Source organism: Zonotrichia leucophrys, chromosome 8 (assembly GCF_028769735.1).
Source record: "Zonotrichia leucophrys gambelii isolate GWCS_2022_RI chromosome 8, RI_Zleu_2.0, whole genome shotgun sequence".
Taxonomy (NCBI): Eukaryota; Metazoa; Chordata; class Aves; order Passeriformes; family Passerellidae; genus Zonotrichia; species Zonotrichia leucophrys.
This window is the reverse complement of record NC_088178.1, coordinates 7456921-7474019: the sequence shown is the minus strand read 5'-3', so window position 1 is coordinate 7474019 and position 17099 is coordinate 7456921. Positions and strand designations below refer to the sequence as shown.

Below are 17099 nucleotides of genomic sequence, written 5' to 3'. Positions count from 1 at the left end.
GCCCTGCTGCTGCTGCTGTGGGCACCGGCCATGGCCCAGCGCTGGCTGCTGCCCCTGGCCTGCCTGGCCCTGCTGCCCGCGGCCCGCGGCGCACACCGGGGACAAGGTGAGGCCGGGGATGGGGATGGGGCTCTGGGGCGGCCCTTCCTGCCCTGCTCCCGCCGCTGATCGGCTCGGAGCTCCCCGTGCTGGAGACGGCCGGGAGCTGGAATCTGGCTGGGGCATCCTGCTAGGGCACGCTTCCCCTCCTGCCTTGGGCATTGGTACTGGATCTGAAGGTGCTTCTTAGCTTTCCTTCGAGGTTAGTTTTCCTCCGCCATAAATAATTGTGTCAGTTTCTGTCAGTTTTGTCACTGGCATCGCCTTTCAATAACTCATTTGTATGCAGTTACCCTCCTGCTGTCGGTGTAGAGCTTTGCTCCCAGGGTGGGATGCGAGTGTGAGCGCAAGCATCCCCCAGGCGGTGGCTGATCTGCCCATCACTGCTGGAAGCAAATCCTTCCCCGAGCCTGGGGTAGAGCATCCAGAATCCAGTTTGCTGTAATAACGAGGCGGTGTTTGGATGTTGTGCGAGTCCGTGGAACTCACAAAGTCCCACAGTCCTGCTGCATCCTAAGAGAGACAGGAGTCTCCTGCAGTCCACAGCTTTAAAAATCCAGCAGATCCTGTGGCACATGCAAAGCTCATGGAGTGCAGAGTGTCACGGAGGGAGATTTAAACGTGTTCAGCCCAGTGGTAATTCAGCTATCCGAATTTCAGTTTCATTGGCCTGTAGTCTGGAGATGGGTATGTTTGGCCAAAATCAGGGTTTTGCATATATTTTGTAAATACTGCGTGATTTTGTAAATACTGAATGATTTAATTTCTTTTTCACCCCAGTACTGATGTTCTGAAATAAGCTTTCTGGGCTTGAAGTTAAATTTTATCATTTTTAAGTTTGGTGCAATGGGAAGTAAGTGCTGAATAAGTGTTTTGGTTTGGGTTTTTTTCAAAAGAAAAAAAATCTGTTTTGCTGTACACGCTACTTGGGTTAATTATTACATCACCCTAATTGCATCTACGTTTTAAAATACTGATATCAATTCTTCCTCTGCTCCTTCCTGGCAGTGTGTGGGAAAGTGCTGCTTTCCCAGGGACTCTTGAACCCGTTTCTGTGTGTATGTAAAGCCAGTGGCTGGTGACAGCTGTGGTTTTATGGTGCAGCATAAAAATTCGAGTGGGTTCAGTGGTGCAACTGAGTGCCCTGATGGAGCCCCAGGCAGGTGTTCCTGCAGGGAGAAGGTGTGAAGGTGGGCACTGGGGACAGCCAGCCCTGGAGCAGCAGATGGGACAGCCTCGGGGTCACTGTCCCAGGAGCACAGAGCAGGGAATGGCTCTATTGACATGGAGCCTTCACTGCACGCAGAGCTCTGTCCTTCTGATGGAGGGAGGGATCTTTGCAGGCTGGCTCATCTGTACAGGGCTGTCAGATCCTCACAGACCCAGGGCCATCCTCATTGACTGGTTTTGTGAATTTAAGGAGACAGTTTAGGAAGCCTGAAGCTGCCTGTCTTCTTCTCCAAGGCTTTCTGATGTCAGAATTCATCTGAGCACAGCCATCAAGCACTTTTCACGCTTTCTTCTTGGGTGGGAGCTGGGGGAATGACATCCTGCTAGAGGTGTGCCATGGATCTCCTGCATCCTGACATAGCACTGAAGAAATCCAGCTGCAAAACTTTTCCTCCGAGGGAACCTGTTCTTTTCCATGGATGATCTCAGAGCAGAGCAGGGGCACCTGGATAGAGAAGTGATCCTCTCCTCAGCTGGTCCTCATCCTCCAGCAGCTCCTTCCTGCTCCATCTTGTTATCAATTCCAGTGCCTTGGTCTTGGTAAGGATTAGCCTGCCTGAGCTGCTGGGTTTCTGGGAGAACACCAGGAGCAGGCACTTCAGTGCAGTGGTGGCACTAAACCTGCCACAGTGCCATAAATGGCTTTGAATCAGCAAGACAGGAATTTGTTCCAGGGCTGGAGAGCTGGTTCCTGACATGCTGCAGCAGCAGAGAAACACTCCAAGAAAGGTTTTCCTTCCCTGGGGGAATGGTGCTCATGCCTGTAATTTAGCAAGCCAGTAAATCCTCTGGATTGCGTAGGGTGATGCATGGGTGGAGTTCAACTCAAAGATCCTTATTTGTCCTTCCAACTTGAGATCTAGCTGGAGTGTAGAGGGATGGGGAGTGGGATCAGCCCAAGTGGGATCTTTCTGCTGTGAAGGTGAGCACAAAGACTTGAAGAAAGTCTCACAGTGCTGCTCTCCCTTGGTCCTTTGCATTGTGCGTGCCCTTTGGTCACTGGTGGTGCTCTCTGAGGCTGGAGTTGCTTTCCCAAGCCCTAGAGGCAGGAATTGTGTGCCCACAGGTCCCCTCCCCGCAGGCTGGGCTGGCAGAAGATCTCCTGAGCTCGGTCTCGGGCTCCTGCAGCCAGACTGGGAGGGAAGAGCTGTGCTTGCCGGAGCTGGAGAAGCCTCTCTCGCTGTTTGCAGGCGCATGAGGTCAGCTCTCCCTTGGCAGAGGCTCCCGAGTGCCTCCCTTGGAATGCGGCGCCGATGGGTGTGTGGGAGGGCGGCGCCCAGGTGTGAGCGAGGAGCAGGAGGCTGTGCCTGGCCCCAGTATCACAGTGCAGAGCACAGGGACGTTGTGCCCGGGGGCTGAGCTGTGCCAGGACGGAGCTGGGAAGGAGGAGGAGGCTCAGTGTGTACGGGCACAAGGCACTGTCTGTATCCATGCAGCAGGATTCTGCCCTTTTTGGGCTGTCTCCCCCTCCTGTGCTCTCAGAGGTGACCTGGGCAGGGGTTGGGGAGCTGGGAATGGCCTTTCCTCTCCCAAGCAGTGAGCAGAGCTCCTCAGAGGGAGGTGGAGGCTCCCATGGCAGCATCAGGGTGGTTTGGAGCAGTTCCTCAGCAGGCTCTGTGCCCCTGAGGACCTGGCTTTTCCCTTGGGATGTTTCTTGCTCCTGCCTGTCTTTGCCAGCCATTCTCTCGGCTGTGCCTGCTCTTCCCAGTGATCCTGAGGAGTGTGTCTGGAGTAAAGGTCCTCAGGATTAAATGCTCCCGTTCTGGCCACGGAAGGACTGCCAAGGAGGTGCAAGGTGGCTTCAAGGGAGCAGCTGGACAAGGCAGTGGGGTGCTGGGGCAGGCACATCTGGTGAGATGCCTGAGGCTGATGTCCAGAGGGATGATCTGTCTTGGCTGTAGAGGAATGCAGAATCTCACGCCTGTTCCTCCTGCCACCCCCCCATGCAGCGGTGTGGGCAGCTGCAGCTTTTCTTCACAGTGAGGGAGGGTGGGGTCCGATACTTCCAAACCTTTTTTGTTAATCTCCCTCGTGGCTGGCACACTTCCACCAAGCTCTTTGGATCACAGACCACTCCCCATCACCCTGCACTGCAGACCTAGCTGTGGGGGGACCTGGTGGAAGTTGGTTGAGCTTTTCCTACTCAACTCACTCCTGGTCAGGTGAAACAAAGAATAACCTTAGGAAACTTTTCCTTTACCCCAAAGTCTCCAGCTTTTTTCAGGACAAGACTGGGTTTTTTTTTTTTAAACTCTCTGCTTATTCAATGTCCTGGTTGTGTTGCAAGACCCGTGGAAGAATGGAGAGCAGCCCTGGAAGTGCTGTTGTATGGATTTTGGCTGCTTGGCTTGGGTTTGTCCATCCTCAGCAGTGAAATGGGGCATTCCTCCCCCGTGTGGGGATGTGGACACGGGTGGCACTGGGGTGGTGATGGACACAGCATGGGGACAAGCACAGAGATGTGGGGCAGCAGCTCGCTGTGGCAGGGCAGGAAGGGGAGGTTTGCAGCACCTGCACCCTGCTCCTCAGGGTGGGACTGCTGCACCACCTGAGACGTGTCTCTGCTCTCCTCTCCGCAGTGTGTGACTGCAACGGGATGTCCAGGCAGTGCATCTTTGACTGGCAGCTCCTGCGGGACACGGGGAACGGCTTCCGCTGCCTGGGCTGCCAGGGCCACACGGAGGGCGCACGCTGTGAGCGCTGCCAGCAGGGCTTCTACCGACAGCACGGGGGGCTCTGCTGCCTGCCCTGCCTCTGCCACCCCTGGGGTACGTGCACAGCCCTGCCTGGGCTCTGGCGCTCAGGGCACCCCCTGGGCAGGGCAGGCTCTGAGCCCCTGCCTACCAGAGCACAGGTTTCAAGACCCACCTGCCCTCTGGAGTAATCACAAACTCACAGAGTGGTGTGGGTTGGAAGGTGCCCGTGCCAGCCTCTCCCTCCTGTCTCTCTGCAGGTTCCCTTGGCCCACAGTGTGACAGCGATGGCCGGTGCAGCTGCAAGCCTGGAGTGATGGGGGACAAGTGTGACCAGTGCCAGCCGGGCTTCGAGTCCCTGTCCGAGGCAGGCTGCAGGAGGAGCGGGCAGTGAGTGCTGCCACCATCGGTGCCATGGGGCAGAGGGAGGGCCAGCCTCCAGAGCTCTCCTGGGGCCTGTGCTGGCTGAGAACAGCCCTGCAGGGGGAGCAGGGCTGGTTTCATGGACAACCTTAAGCCAACCATGCTAGGAGAGAGTGGGCTTGAGAGAGGCTGGACTTCCCTGCCAACCTGTAGGGCTTGGTGTCCTGCTAGACCATCAGAATCTGAACTTAGCCACTCTCTGAGGTGATGGCTTCATTACCCAGATAATGCCCAACAAGCTACAGCCCTGTAAAACAAAACCTGCCCGTAGTGGTACTGCCTCATGTTGGTGCCACTCACAAGGAGATGTGTATGCAAAAACCAACCCCTTCCTTTTCATGAAGCCCTGTTTAAACACCTTTAGAAATGTTTCTTATTTGACTTCCTCAGCTGTGTCCTCTTCTTCCTCACCTCAGCCTGCCATTGCTCCTTTGGGGCTGGTGGCAGGCAAAGGGTGTCGGGCTGCCTGCAGTCCTGGCCAGGCCTCCTGCCCAAGCCTCCCCGGGGTGCTGCTGCTTGCTGGAGCTCAGCCAAGCTCTATTAAACTCAGCCAGGGTTTATTAAGCTCAGTGGAGCTTCACTTTGAGCTTGTCGGTGAGTCTGATGCTCTGGGATGCCCTGGAGCAGTAGCAATGGGCACTGGCTCAACCTGGCACCCACAGAGCAGCAGATTCTGGAAAGAGGTGGCTGTGCAGCTTATTTCCCCACTTCTTGCATGGGAATGGTATCTGGGAGGGTTCTCTGCTGTCTCGTGTGGCAGCAGGAAGCACTGGCTCCCAGGCCAAGCTGGAATGCCAGGTAGAGGTTGGTGCTGTGCCTTTGCAGGAGCCTGCAGTGTGAGTGTGACCCGGCGGGCAGCGTGGGCGGCTGTCACTCCGGCCACTGTGTCTGCAAGGAGAGAGTCACTGGGGAGCTCTGCCAGAGGTGAGGGGCAGGAGCACGTGCTGGACACTGCCTGGCACTGCCTCCTTCTCTCTGCAGTCACTTCCCAAGTCCACCAAGTCTTAGAATGGTTGGGGTTGGAAAGGATGTTAGAGCTCACCTCATTCCACCCTCTGCCATGGGCTGGGACACCTTCCACTACCCAGGGTTGCTCCAAGCCCCATTCAGCTTGGCTTTGAGCACTTCCAGAGATGGGGCAGCTGCAGCTTCTCTGGGCAACCTGGGCCAGTCCCTCAGCACCCTCACAGGACAATTTCTTCCCGGTATCCAATCTAGCCCTGTCCTCTCTCTGGTCAAAGCCATTTCATGTGCCCATCTCACCAGCCCAGTGATGACCTTAAACCCTGCTGATGGCTGTATTGCATCACAGGGATGGTTGTGTGGGCCAGTAAGAGGAGAAAACCACTTGAACATTGTCACCTTCTTGCATTTTCCCAGGTGCAAGCGACACTTCTACAACCTGGATGCCAGGAACCCTGCAGGCTGCTCCCCCTGTTTCTGCTACGGGCACTCGGACACATGTGTCAGTGCGGACACCCACAGCGTCCACAACATCACCTCCACCTTCCAGCAAGGTGAAGCCTGAGCAGGATATCCCCATGGCTCCTGGGCCATCCCTTGTGTGTTTGCCGTCCCTGCTCTTCAGTGGGCTGGAGGAACCATGTGCTTCCCAGCCCTGCTGGAAGTCAGCCTTGGGCTGTGCTTGGTCCTTGGGTGCTCATCCAACCTGCCTGTGGCTGCAGCAACCTTGCTGTGATGGGATGGCTTGGTCACAGGCAGAAGTATAGTTCAAGGGTTGAGGGGAACAGAGGATTTCTTCATTATGTCTTTCCTGCCACTTGGAAGGAGGCCTCTGTGCCCAGCCAGGCTGATTTACAGATGTGTGGGCACAGGGATAACTGTGCTGCCCCCTCAGAGGTCAGGGTGGGAAGCTGGAGAGTTTTGATAAGACACAGCTCAAGAAAGTTGCTGGAATCCTGGAAACACTTTCCCTGTCCACACTGACTGCTCCTTGTTTGTGCTCCAGGTGCTGAGGGCTGGCGAGGGGTCCATGAGAGCGGCTCCCCAGCCCAGCTCCAGTGGTCCCCACGCCACCAGGATGCCTTCATAGCTGCAAGGACATCAGAGCCAATATACTTCATGGCACCTGGTAGGTGTGGGATCAGTGGTGGCCAGAGCGAACTCTTTGCTTGCTCTGGTCCCATGAACTGAGCCTTTAGGAGGAAGGAAAGATTTTAAGCCTACGATTTTCCCTCTGCAGCAAAATTCCTTGGGAACCAGCAGCTGAGCTATGGTCAGACGCTCTCCTTTGGTTACCGCCTGGACCGAGGGGGCCGGCAGCCATCCCCACACGATGTGGTCCTGGAGGGACACGGCCTGAGAGTCACTGCCCCCTTCCTGCCCCAGGGAGAGGTCCTGCCCTGCGGTGTCAGCCACGTGTACACGTTCAGGTAAAGGGGGAAGCTGGGGTGCTTGGGGCAGGAGGAGCAAGAATGGCTGAGGCTTCAAGGAGGTTCTGGGTTCAGCTGTGGTCCCTTGGTGGTGACAAATGGCTGCCTGGTTTGGGCTGGGTGCATCTCAGGTGCTTCTGTCCTGGATAAAGAGGTTACTTTGTGAGAGGGGCAGCAGAAAATGTGGCTTGAAGTCGGGTTGGGTTCTCAGCTCTGGATCAGTTGCGTGCATGGACATCGTTGCCCAAAGCCTTGAGCTCCCAGGCGGTAGATGGGTGAGGGGTGTTGTGTTTTTCGGAAGAGGCATCTCAGTTTTTTGAACCAGTTCCACTTCCCCCCTCTCGCACGGCAGGCTGGACGAGCACCCCAGCAGCAAGTGGAGCCCGAGGCTGAATCACTTTGAATTTCGCAGGCTGCTGGGAAACCTGACAGCCCTCTGGATCCGAGCCACCTTTGGGGAGTACAGTAAGTGCAGAGGGAGCTGACAAGGCTGGCTTCTCCTAGTTGGTGGAGATGGATACACCTTTGCTAGAATTTATTAAAAGATAAAAACAGTAAGTGCTCCAAGGGGGCAGAATTAAATAGCAAAGAGATTGAGCAGGATAGCAACAGATGTGGCTGCTCCACTTGCCCGGGGGCACTGCAGTGGAATGTGCCCCCTGTGCTGGCTGTGGGGCCGGGCGGGTGGAGCCGCTGTCCCCACGGGTCACTGTCCCTACTCCCCTGCAGGCACCGGCTACCTCAACAATGTCACCCTGGTGTCAGCACAGCCCGTGCCCGGCGTCCCGGCGCCGTGGGTGGAGCGCTGCCAGTGCCCGGCGGGGCACCACGGGCAGTTCTGCCAGAGCTGTGCCCCTGGATACCGCAGAGACAGCCCCAGCCAGGGACCCTTCAGCTCCTGCGTGCCCTGCAACTGCCAGGGGGGAGGAACCTGTGACCCTGACACCGGTAAGAGACGCCAGCTGTGCTTGTGGGCTGGATGGGAATGCAGGGAGGCTGCCTGTGTCCTGAGAATTGAGCTATGGGGAGCCAAGACCTCTGGGTTCACAGAAATTTCTTCACGGAAGTGTCATTAGGTATTGTAATGGGCTGCCCAGGGAGGTGGTGGAGCCAGCATCCCCGGAGATGTCCAGGGAAGGACTTGGACTTGTCACTCAGTGCGCTGGGCTGGTTGACAAGGTGGGGATCTGCCACAGGTTGAACTCAATGGTGTTGGAGGGCTTTTCCAGCCTTAATGAGTCTGTGATTCTGAGATTCTGTCTGTGATCATAAATCTGTGACTTGGGTCTGAAATGTGGGGTCCATCCAAGACAAAACTCCCCAGAGCCTAGAAGCACTGCAATCAGATGCATTTGGAATAAATTGGATGCATGTTGGAGAGAGGAAAACCATCTTCTGCTGCCCAGATAGCAGTATTTCTTCATTGGTGACTTTTTATTTCAAAGTTAAGCATGGCAGTGCCTTAGGCTGGATAGAGCTTGAGTAATCTGGTTTAGTTGAAGAAGTCCTTGCCTGTTGCAGGGAAGTTGGACTAGATGACCTTTAAGGTCCCTTCCAACGCTAACCATTTCATGATTTTATGATGTGCATGATGTGGGCATGCTGGGGATCTGAAGAGATCTCATGGAGTTTGCTGGACCGTGGGTGCTGTTGTTGCTGTGGCTGCAGTGGTGGAGGATGTCCCACCAGGAATGTAAGCAAACTGCTCTGAGCCCTCTCCTTGCTCCTCCAGGTGAATGTTACTCAGGAGATGAACACGTGGGCAATGGTGCCAGCTGCCCCTTCGGCTCCTACCGAGACCCCCGGCAGCCCCACAGCTGCAGGCCCTGCCCCTGTGGGCCCGGCCAGGGCTGCTCCGTGGGGCTGGGTGGTGAGGAGATCATCTGTGACCACTGCCCTCCTGGAGCTGCTGGTAATTCCCTTCTTGCTTCTGCTCTGCCTTTTCATACAGGTGTGCTTGGAGTGGGCAGACCCACGCCATCCTCTCAGCCCAGCTTGTCTGTGACACTGCCCCTCCTGGGGCACTGGGGTGTTTGAGCCCCAAGGGTTGGGTAAACACAGGAAGATCTCTGGGAAAAGTTTTCTTTTAAATGTAACATGCATGGAGAAAGGATGGGTAGGAGAGGGAGTGGAACAAAAAATAAGTAAAAAAAAAAAAGAAATTACTTGTAGAAGGTAATTTGTGGCACCCAGTTTTCAAGAGCATGTGTGGGGCATTGTGTGTTGGCCATGATGGTGCTGGCAGCAGAGCAGCTGTGGTGCCAGCCGTGATGGGGCTGAACATCCCCATTTCTGTGGGGCACAAGCAGCGAGTCAGCTTCTTCCTCCCAGGCACAAGCATTACCTTCTGCCCATGTCTCCTTGCCCAGGTGCCAATTGTGAGTACTGTGCTGATGGCTACTTTGGGGACCCAGCAGCTTCCCAGCCCTGCCAGCCGTGCCGCTGCAATGGCAACGTGGAGCCCAACGCCGTGGGCAACTGCGACCGCCGCAGCGGAGAGTGCCTCAAGTGCCTCCACAACACCGCTGGCTTCTACTGTGACCGCTGCAAGGATGGCTTCTTTGGGAACCCCCTGGCCCCTGACCCTGCTCACAAGTGCAGAGGTGAGACCCAGGTGCTGTCTGAGCTGGGGATGAGGAAGAAAAGCCATGAGTGACTTTGGAGTGGTTTGATGAGAAGGAGGATGCTAGGAAGTGGGAATGGTGAGCAGGAACCAAAGCACAGGGCTGAGTGGTGGGGGGAAAGCAGGGAAAGATGTGCAGTTGGTTGAGGTGAGGCCAGGCCCCCCTGAACCTGTGTCACTCTGACCTGCAGCCTGTGACTGTGACTCAGTTGGTGCCGAGCCCCTGAAGTGCAGGAGTGACGGGAGCTGCATCTGCAAACCTGGCTTTGAGGGTCCCCGCTGTGAAGAGAGTGAGTGCCCAGCTTGCTATGGCCAGGTGAAAGAGCAGGTGAGCATCTGTGCCAGCCCCAGGGCCACTGAGCAGCAAGGAGTGCAGTGATTTGCGCACTCTCAGGGTCTCATCCTGTTCTCCTCGAGCATCTGTTCCTGGTGCCGGTGAAATGTGAATTCAAGCTTTGGTTTTGTACCTGATTTAACTGATCCTTTGTGTCCCATCCTGAAATGAGCCTTCATTTTGGTCTCTGTCCTCAGGCCTGACTGTGGCCCTGGATTCCCCCTGGCCTTTCCCCATGGGGTTAGTGTGCTGCTGGCTGATGCCTGTCTGTGGTTGCAGGTGGAGCTGTACCTGCAGCAGCTGGCACAGCTGGAGCTGCTCCTGTCAGAGGTGCGAGCTGGAGGTGGGACCAACCAGGAGCTGGAGGGGAGGATGCTGGTGGCTGAGGAGATGCTGAGGACCATCCTTAGGGAAACCCTGAGCCTTCAAGGTACCACCTGCCCACCGCCCTGGGATGGGGCCATCTGGGCTGTATCAGGGAGGGTTTGCTGCCTGGACCTTTTTGCACAGCAACGAGTTTCTCTTCAGCCTTTCTCTTTCCTTGCCTCCAGCCTCCGACAGGTCTCTGGAAGGCCGTGTGGTCAGAATGAAGGGACAGGGGTCCAGCTCCCAGAGCCGCTTGGATGAGGTCAAGGCAACAGTGGAGAGCCTGAGGTCTCTGGGCAGGCAGTATGAGAGGCAGGTGCAGGAGACACGGCAGCTGCTGGAGAGAGCCAGGCTGGACCTGGATCGCAGCGGCGCCGCTCTCCTTCGGGTGGTAAGAGCATCCCGTGTGACACGCTCCTGGTTCAGCTCAGGGAGGGAAAAAATCTACAGAGAAAGCAAGGATTTAAAGAATTACAGATGTTGTTTTGTGAATGTGGGTGTTCTGGTGGTCCTTTCTTTGGGGTCAGGACTTTAAGAGGAGCTGGCAGGAGTCTTTGGGGGCAGTGGAGGTTTAACATGCTATAGTTGCCTCTTTCACTGCCAAATTGGATGGAGAGCAGGGAAGAGCACTCACACCTCTCTTCCTTCCTCCACAGACCATTCCTGCTTCAAGCTTTCCCGGGGGTTCCAGTCAGTTCTTGCTGCTGGCCCAGGAGGCTCTGAGACTGGCCAACAGGTGAGTTGCTCCCACTGTTAGCCAAGAGAGAGGGGAGGAGGACTGAGATCCTGCTAGGTGCCCACAAGGTCCTTTTTTGGGGGGTTCTATTTGACATCTACCAGCTCTGGAGCAGGGGAAGATAGAGCTGCTGGGCCGTCTTTGCTGCCCTATAGACTTATCCTCAGCTGCCTTTGAGGATGTAACTGGATTTAAAAGTATCTTTGGGATCAGAGTTTCCCCTTGTATATCCAGTTGGAACAGAGAGCTTGTGCCCTCCTCAGTGCTCCTCTCTCCTTGGGAGATGCAGGAGGAACAAGTGAAGTACAGGTCACCTTCACAGACGTGCTTTTTCTCAGGGGCATGAATCAGTAAAGGCAGCAGTACAGGAAGCTGGTGGAGGAAACCTGGGTGGGAACCCTTTGTGACAAGCTCCCTGTGTGCTCTGCAGGCACACTCAGGCAGCCAATGCCATTGACCAGGCTGCCAGGGCTGCACGGGAGGATGCACGGCAGGCGCTGGAGCTGCTGCGCGCGGCCGCCGGCGGAGAGGGCACCGAGGGCTCCCTGCCAGGGCTGCCCAGGAGGTGAGCACCGCCTGCCTTGGCCTCTGTGTCTCTGTGTGCACCTGGGAGGGAGGAGGGCATGGCCAGGAATCCAGGCCCCCTTCCTTCCCTGCGTCCCCATCTGAGCTGCAGAATGGGCAGCTGGAGGCAGGGAATTCACTGGCATGTCTGAGGGGTGCAGATGGAGGGTCAGCAGCTCTGTGGAGGGTTTGCTTCCCACCTCACAGCCCTCAATGCTCCTGAGGTCCTGCCTGCAGCTGGGCAAAGCATCACCACATGTGTGAACAGGCTTCCAGGGGTTATTTCCACATCTGGTTGAAAATCTGGGCTGGGTTTAGCCCAAGGGAGAATTTAAGCCCACGGTGTCTCCTTTGGTCAGACTCGGCCTTTCCAGAGGCCACTGCGATGGTGCTGGGACTTGGCACACCATGGGTGGGATGTGAGCAGCAGCCTTGAAGGAAGTTAAGAGGTTAAACAGGGATGTGCAGGAGAAAACATACAGTGGTAGGGCAGGGATCAGCAGAGCCACCATGGAGCCTGTGAGGGTTCAGCTGTATGAAACAACCTCTGATTTTGGAGCAGGAGTAAGGAGCCAGCAGATGCCCTGCTCATTGGAGGGGCTGGGATGCAGGGAATGTTTGTAATGGACTTTTTACATGTGATAAATCTGTGTGGAGCTTTAGGGAATGTGAACAAGTCAATGCAGATGGTAGTATTAGTGCTGGGGTGGGAGGCTGGCAGCTTGGCTGGCACCAGGCTCTCCAACCTCACATCTGTACAGGTATGAGGAGCTCAAGTCACTGGTTGGAGGCCTGAAGGCTGATGCTGATGGAATGGCCTCCAAGGCAGACACGGCTTATCAGGGCAGCCTGGTGCTCCTCAGCTCCCTGTCCCGCCTGGCAGAGATGGACATCACCTCCTTTCAGGTGAGGGCTTTGTGCCTGTCAGGCCTGGAGATCCCCTTTGGCTCTTCCTGATGCCCTCCCTGCTTATCCTGCCACCAGCTCAGCCCTTCCCAGGGCTCCATCCCTGTTGGAGAGCCCTAGATAGGCCTCTTCCCACCCTTTCCCCCCTTTGCCTCTGGTTCCTGGTGGGCCCTGGGGAGATGCTGGGGCCTCACTGTGTCTGTGTTTCAGGAGGAAGCCTCGAGGCTGAAGCAGGACTCGGGTGCCCTGCTGGCCCTGGTGGACACGTCCCTGTCGCAGTACCGGGGCCTGCGGGGCCGCGTGGGGCAGTGGGAGCAGGAGGCCAAGGAGCTGCTGCAGGGGCAGGAGGGCCACAGAGCGGTAAGAGGCTGCCCAGTGAGGGCTCATCCCATCCCCAGCAGGAGCTGCAGCCTTGGGGGTGCCTGTGGCCCCACCATGTCCTTGCCTGGCTGTCAAAGGCAGCTCTGCCTGCCTGGTGCAGGATTGGGCCCTTCCTTGGGGCTGCAGAGCTCAGTGTGGGCAGGGAGCTGCGGGTGCAGGGTCTCACCTGCATTCTCCTCCATGAAAGGCAGGATGAAGACCTGCTCCTGCAAAGATTAGAGCTAAAATGACTCAGGGTAGAGCTGGAGCTGGTTGAGCAGCACAGGCACAAGCTTCTGATGGTAGATCAGCTTGTAGTGGCCTTAATTAAGGGGCAAGAGCAAGCATTTGCCAGCTCCTTCCAGACTGCTCTGGGACTGTGTGATGCTCCCATACCACATCCTTCACCTGCCCTTTGTGTCCCTTGGTGCATTGCAGAAGCTGACACAGCTGCTGTCCCGAGCCACCCTTGCCAGGAGCACAGCCCTGCAAGCCGTGAGCACTGGCAATGCCACCTTCTACGAGGTGGAGCAGATCCTCAAGAGCCTCAAGGGTAGAATCCCAGAAACCCTTCATTTTCCTTTCCATGTGGGATCTCACAAAGGTACTATGGCTTCATTTCCACATGTGTTTCTTCCAGAGTTCAACCTGCAAGCAGATGACAAGAGGAGGCAAGCCAAAGATGCCATGAGGAGGCTGCCCATTATCAGCAGCATGGTCACCACTGCCAGGGAGAAGACAGACCAAGCCAAGGGGATCGTGGGCAGAGCTGCTTCTGAGTCCAAGGCAGGCAGCAGCGTGGCAGAGGAGGTGAAGGAAATCACCACGGGGATCCAAGAGGTGAGGACAGACCCTGGTGCTATTACTGGCAGAAAAGGATTTGGAAGGGGAAAAACATGGAAGAAGAGGAGATGGTTGGCAACCTCTTGGTGGACCTGATGGGTTGATTTTTGAGCTAAAGTTTCTCTGCAGTGGGTCCTGCAGATACTAGTTTGGCTGTAGGTGGTCTCTGAGGCACATTTCTTCCATGAGGATCTCTGTGGCATCTCACTGTACCCACCTTTCAGTGACCAAGGGGACTTTTTTACTCCTGCAGCCAGAGTCACTGGCAGGCTTGTGATGTCCCAAAATGGTGTTTGTGGGTTCACCTCCCAGATGTGTGCTGTAATTCCCCAGGGATTTGCTGATGTGTGAGGGAGGGATTGAGCCATGAGCATAGAAACATCTCTCTGGAGATGTTGGTGGGAGAGCATGAGGACAGCTTGTGATCTTTTGGATCCCTTGTAGAAGGACCAGTTTCTACCAGTTCCCTATTAATGTGCACCCGGAATGGTTTTGGTTGTGTTCTGCCCTCTAAAAGTGCCTTTTCCTCAACACAACCCCAGGAGATTGCCCGGCTGAGGGAGGAAGCCAACAAGACAGCTGATGGTGTCCTGGCCCTGGAGAAGGCAGTGGCCACCCTGCAGCTGGAGGCCAAGGAAGTGGATGAAGCATTTGAGAGGAAGCTCTCTGAGGCTGAGGCAGATGCTGCTGCCATAGAGAAGGTGGGTCCCCATCTCCCTTGCCTTGTCTCCTCCCCTGTTGATTGTGGGCTTGATTGCACCTTACAGCTCCTGCCTTTCCTCCTGCAGACAGCTCAGGAGGCTCAGAGGGTCCACGACAAGGCTGGCCAGGCAGGGGCAGCTGTGCAGCAGGTGCTGAGTGCCCTGGAGGAGCTGCTGCGGCTCATGAGTAGGTTTTGTGACACCTCTGTAGGGTGTGGATGGAGACAGGTCCCTGCTGGGGTCTAGGTAGGGCTTTTGGGAGTTTAGTGGGAAGCTAGATTATGTGATGCCTTTGAACAGGCTGGGCAGCAGGGTGGGGATGAAGTACCTGGGAAGATCTAGTCCTCAGCCTCCACGCGTGCTTTCCCATTCTTTGTTTTCCTTCTGTGCCAAAGACCAGCCTGGTGCTGTGGATGAGGATGGCCTGAGGCAGCTTGAGGAGAACTTCAGCAAAGCCCAGAGCAGAAGCAAGCAGCTGAAGAAGGAGATGTCCGAGCTGGAACAGACGGCTGCCCTGCAGAAGGCCCGGGTGCAGACACTGGAGAGCAGCATCGATGGCATCCTGGCTGATATTAAGAACCTGGAGGATATCCAGAAGAGTCTTCCTCCAGGCTGTTACAACACAAAAGCCATTGAATTGCCCTGAGCCAGCTCTGGAAAGGCTGCAGCACCTGCCAGGCTGAAGGCAGGAGGGCCTCCCCCAACCTGGCAGAACTGGCTGTGTTTTACCCTTAAGATCAGTGTGGCACGTGAAGTTCACAATGTTCCTCTGGCCCTGGAAAATCCCTAAGTTTTCAAAGTGCTCCGTCCCTTGCTCATGGGAGGAAGGAGACTCCTGGTTTGTGAAGGTGCTACTGTCTGAAGAACAGCCCATCCCTACAATATATCTCTGAGTGCAGGGTTAGGTGTCAGCCTGATGAGTTTGCACAGTTTGGACCCTGAAGCTCATAACTGACAGGTTCCCATCACCTGTGGCTGCCCTATGGCACACACAGAAGGACTGGGGTCTCTGTCCATACTTTTGACTTTTGACACTGCCACCACCAGCTCCTGCTCCTGTTCTCCATGGGGTTTTCCTCACCTTTGGCAGTGACAGGGAGCAAGCAGCATGAGAGGCTGCTGGGGGAGATGAGTTCTGAGTTGAGGCTTCATGCAGTGTCTCCTCCCAGGCTGGCAGTCCTCCCCTTGCTGGGGGTGGTGCTGGCATGCTCTGCCTCTTGTGCCTGAGAGCCCCATCCCATTCTGCTGCAGTGCCTGTAACCTGATTCATTAGTTTAAAAATACTGAAGATGTCTTGAATGTGTCTCCACCTCTGATTTGGTGCTGCCTGTCCTTCCCCACTCTCTCATGGGTGCTGTATGTTTATCAGAGGCCACCATCACCACTAAGGTAGCTCTCCACAGGGGTTTCCCACTGTTCACCTTAACAGAGCTTGGATGAGGCAAAGACCACAGTGCTCCCTTCACTGCAGCTCTCACGTGGGTCCAGCTGCATTCTGGGGCACTGCACACTGCTCCCACCTTCCTTCAGATGCCATGCAGGGAAAAAAGTTTCAGGGGAAATAAGTGCCACCAGATGCTGGAAGCTGAAGCTCTGCTGGACCCCTGCCCTGTGTGCTGGTGACAGAGGAGGTCCCAGATGGAGAAGGACACTGGGGACTCACTCACCCCTCCTTATCTCTCTGATAAAGTGGTATCTGATAAAGCACCATCCATGCTTTTGCTTCATGATATACTGAATATTATGTCTGCTTTACACTTTTATTTAAGTGAGATGTATTTTAGGCCCTGGCATGTGTCCCTTCTCCTGTTGTACAGCACAGGAACAGCTATTAGGGAACCTGTTTTTCCATGAACTGGCTTTTTTGAAAGGCAGGTGTAGGCACACCGTGTGTGGTGATTGTGAGTGGGCTGGCCCAGCCTCATCCCCAGTGGGTGCAGCTGTGAGCAGCACTGACAGCAATGAGCCATGGAGTGCCCAGGGGCACTGAGCAGCCACCAAAGGGAACAGAGGGCACACAGGGGCAGGGCACCAACAGGAGGGGATAAAAGGCTGGGCTGGAGAACAAGAAGGGTGGATGCTCGCAGCCTGGTGTTCTGTATGGGTTGAAGCTTTCTGAAATTGTATGGTGATACACTGTGTACCATGGCTGTCTCAGCTGCGACAGGTAAGAGGTCAATAAATGATCAATACTCTTGGCTGGATCTTGCTTATCACTTTCTTTTTTCAGGCTTCCTGATTTGGGGGGATTTGGCCATGGGTTATCCCAGCAGTGCAGGCATTTGCTCTCTTGTTCTGACTCAGTCTTGGGGCTGTTTTAAAATCACGCCAGTAATATCTCTGTTTTGTTTTGTTTATTACATAATTTAAACATTTTGCTGATAAAGTATTTTTTGTCAATGACTGTTTTTTCATATAGCAACAGAAAAAAAGAAAAAAAAGGCTCCAGAACTTTTGACAAAGGTGAAATTGGTGGCATGGCAATTTCAACCCCTTCCCTCCCCCCTTTATTAATTTTCTTTTCCCAAAAGACGTTTGTAGTTCATTTCACTTTCAGCAAATTGACTGTTAAAAAGTGGCGGTTCAAAGACCAAAACCCACGAGCTTCTTCCCACACCTCTCCTGCACCCTGGACACCCCCATCCTCACCTCCCCAGCAGTCACATGGATCATCACAGATGATTATTTTCTTCCCATGCCCACCCAAAGACATTTTTCCAAACCAGTCCCAGAGCTGAAGGCCCCATTACAAACCCCCATCCCTCCCCCCATCCTGTGAGTTTTACTGAGCAGGTATGTGAAGGTAAGAGCAGAAGGACAGAACAAAC

The 17099-nt window shown here is 55.2% G+C and overlaps 1 protein-coding gene across 1 annotated transcript; it reads left to right on the top strand.

Annotated features, from left to right (window-relative positions):
- Positions 1 to 16423, top strand: LAMC2 (laminin subunit gamma 2). Its single transcript, XM_064719254.1, has 23 exons — positions 1 to 106; positions 3909 to 4097; positions 4283 to 4412; positions 5271 to 5369; positions 5826 to 5962; positions 6415 to 6537; positions 6649 to 6838; positions 7191 to 7303; positions 7568 to 7786; positions 8571 to 8750; positions 9208 to 9441; positions 9653 to 9789; positions 10075 to 10225; positions 10347 to 10552; positions 10818 to 10897; positions 11328 to 11462; positions 12223 to 12367; positions 12578 to 12727; positions 13166 to 13280; positions 13368 to 13567; positions 14113 to 14271; positions 14359 to 14458; positions 14667 to 16423. The coding sequence occupies exons 1-23, from the start codon at positions 31 to 33 to the stop codon at positions 14915 to 14917; spliced, it is 3519 nt and encodes a 1172-aa protein (XP_064575324.1). The 5' UTR covers positions 1 to 30; the 3' UTR covers positions 14918 to 16423.
- The last annotated feature ends 676 nt before the right edge of the window (positions 16424 to 17099 follow it).

Coding starts and splice junctions, on each gene's coding strand:
- LAMC2 (XM_064719254.1), top strand. CDS start 31: ATGGCCCAGCGCTGGCTGCTGCCCCTGGCCTGCCTGGCCCTGCTGCCC. Junction 6,839..7,190: donor AGCCACGTGTACACGTTCAG/GTAAAGGGGGAA, acceptor CTCGCACGGCAG/GCTGGACGAGCACCCCAGCA. Junction 12,728..13,165: donor GGCAGGAGGGCCACAGAGCG/GTAAGAGGCTGC, acceptor GGTGCATTGCAG/AAGCTGACACAGCTGCTGTC.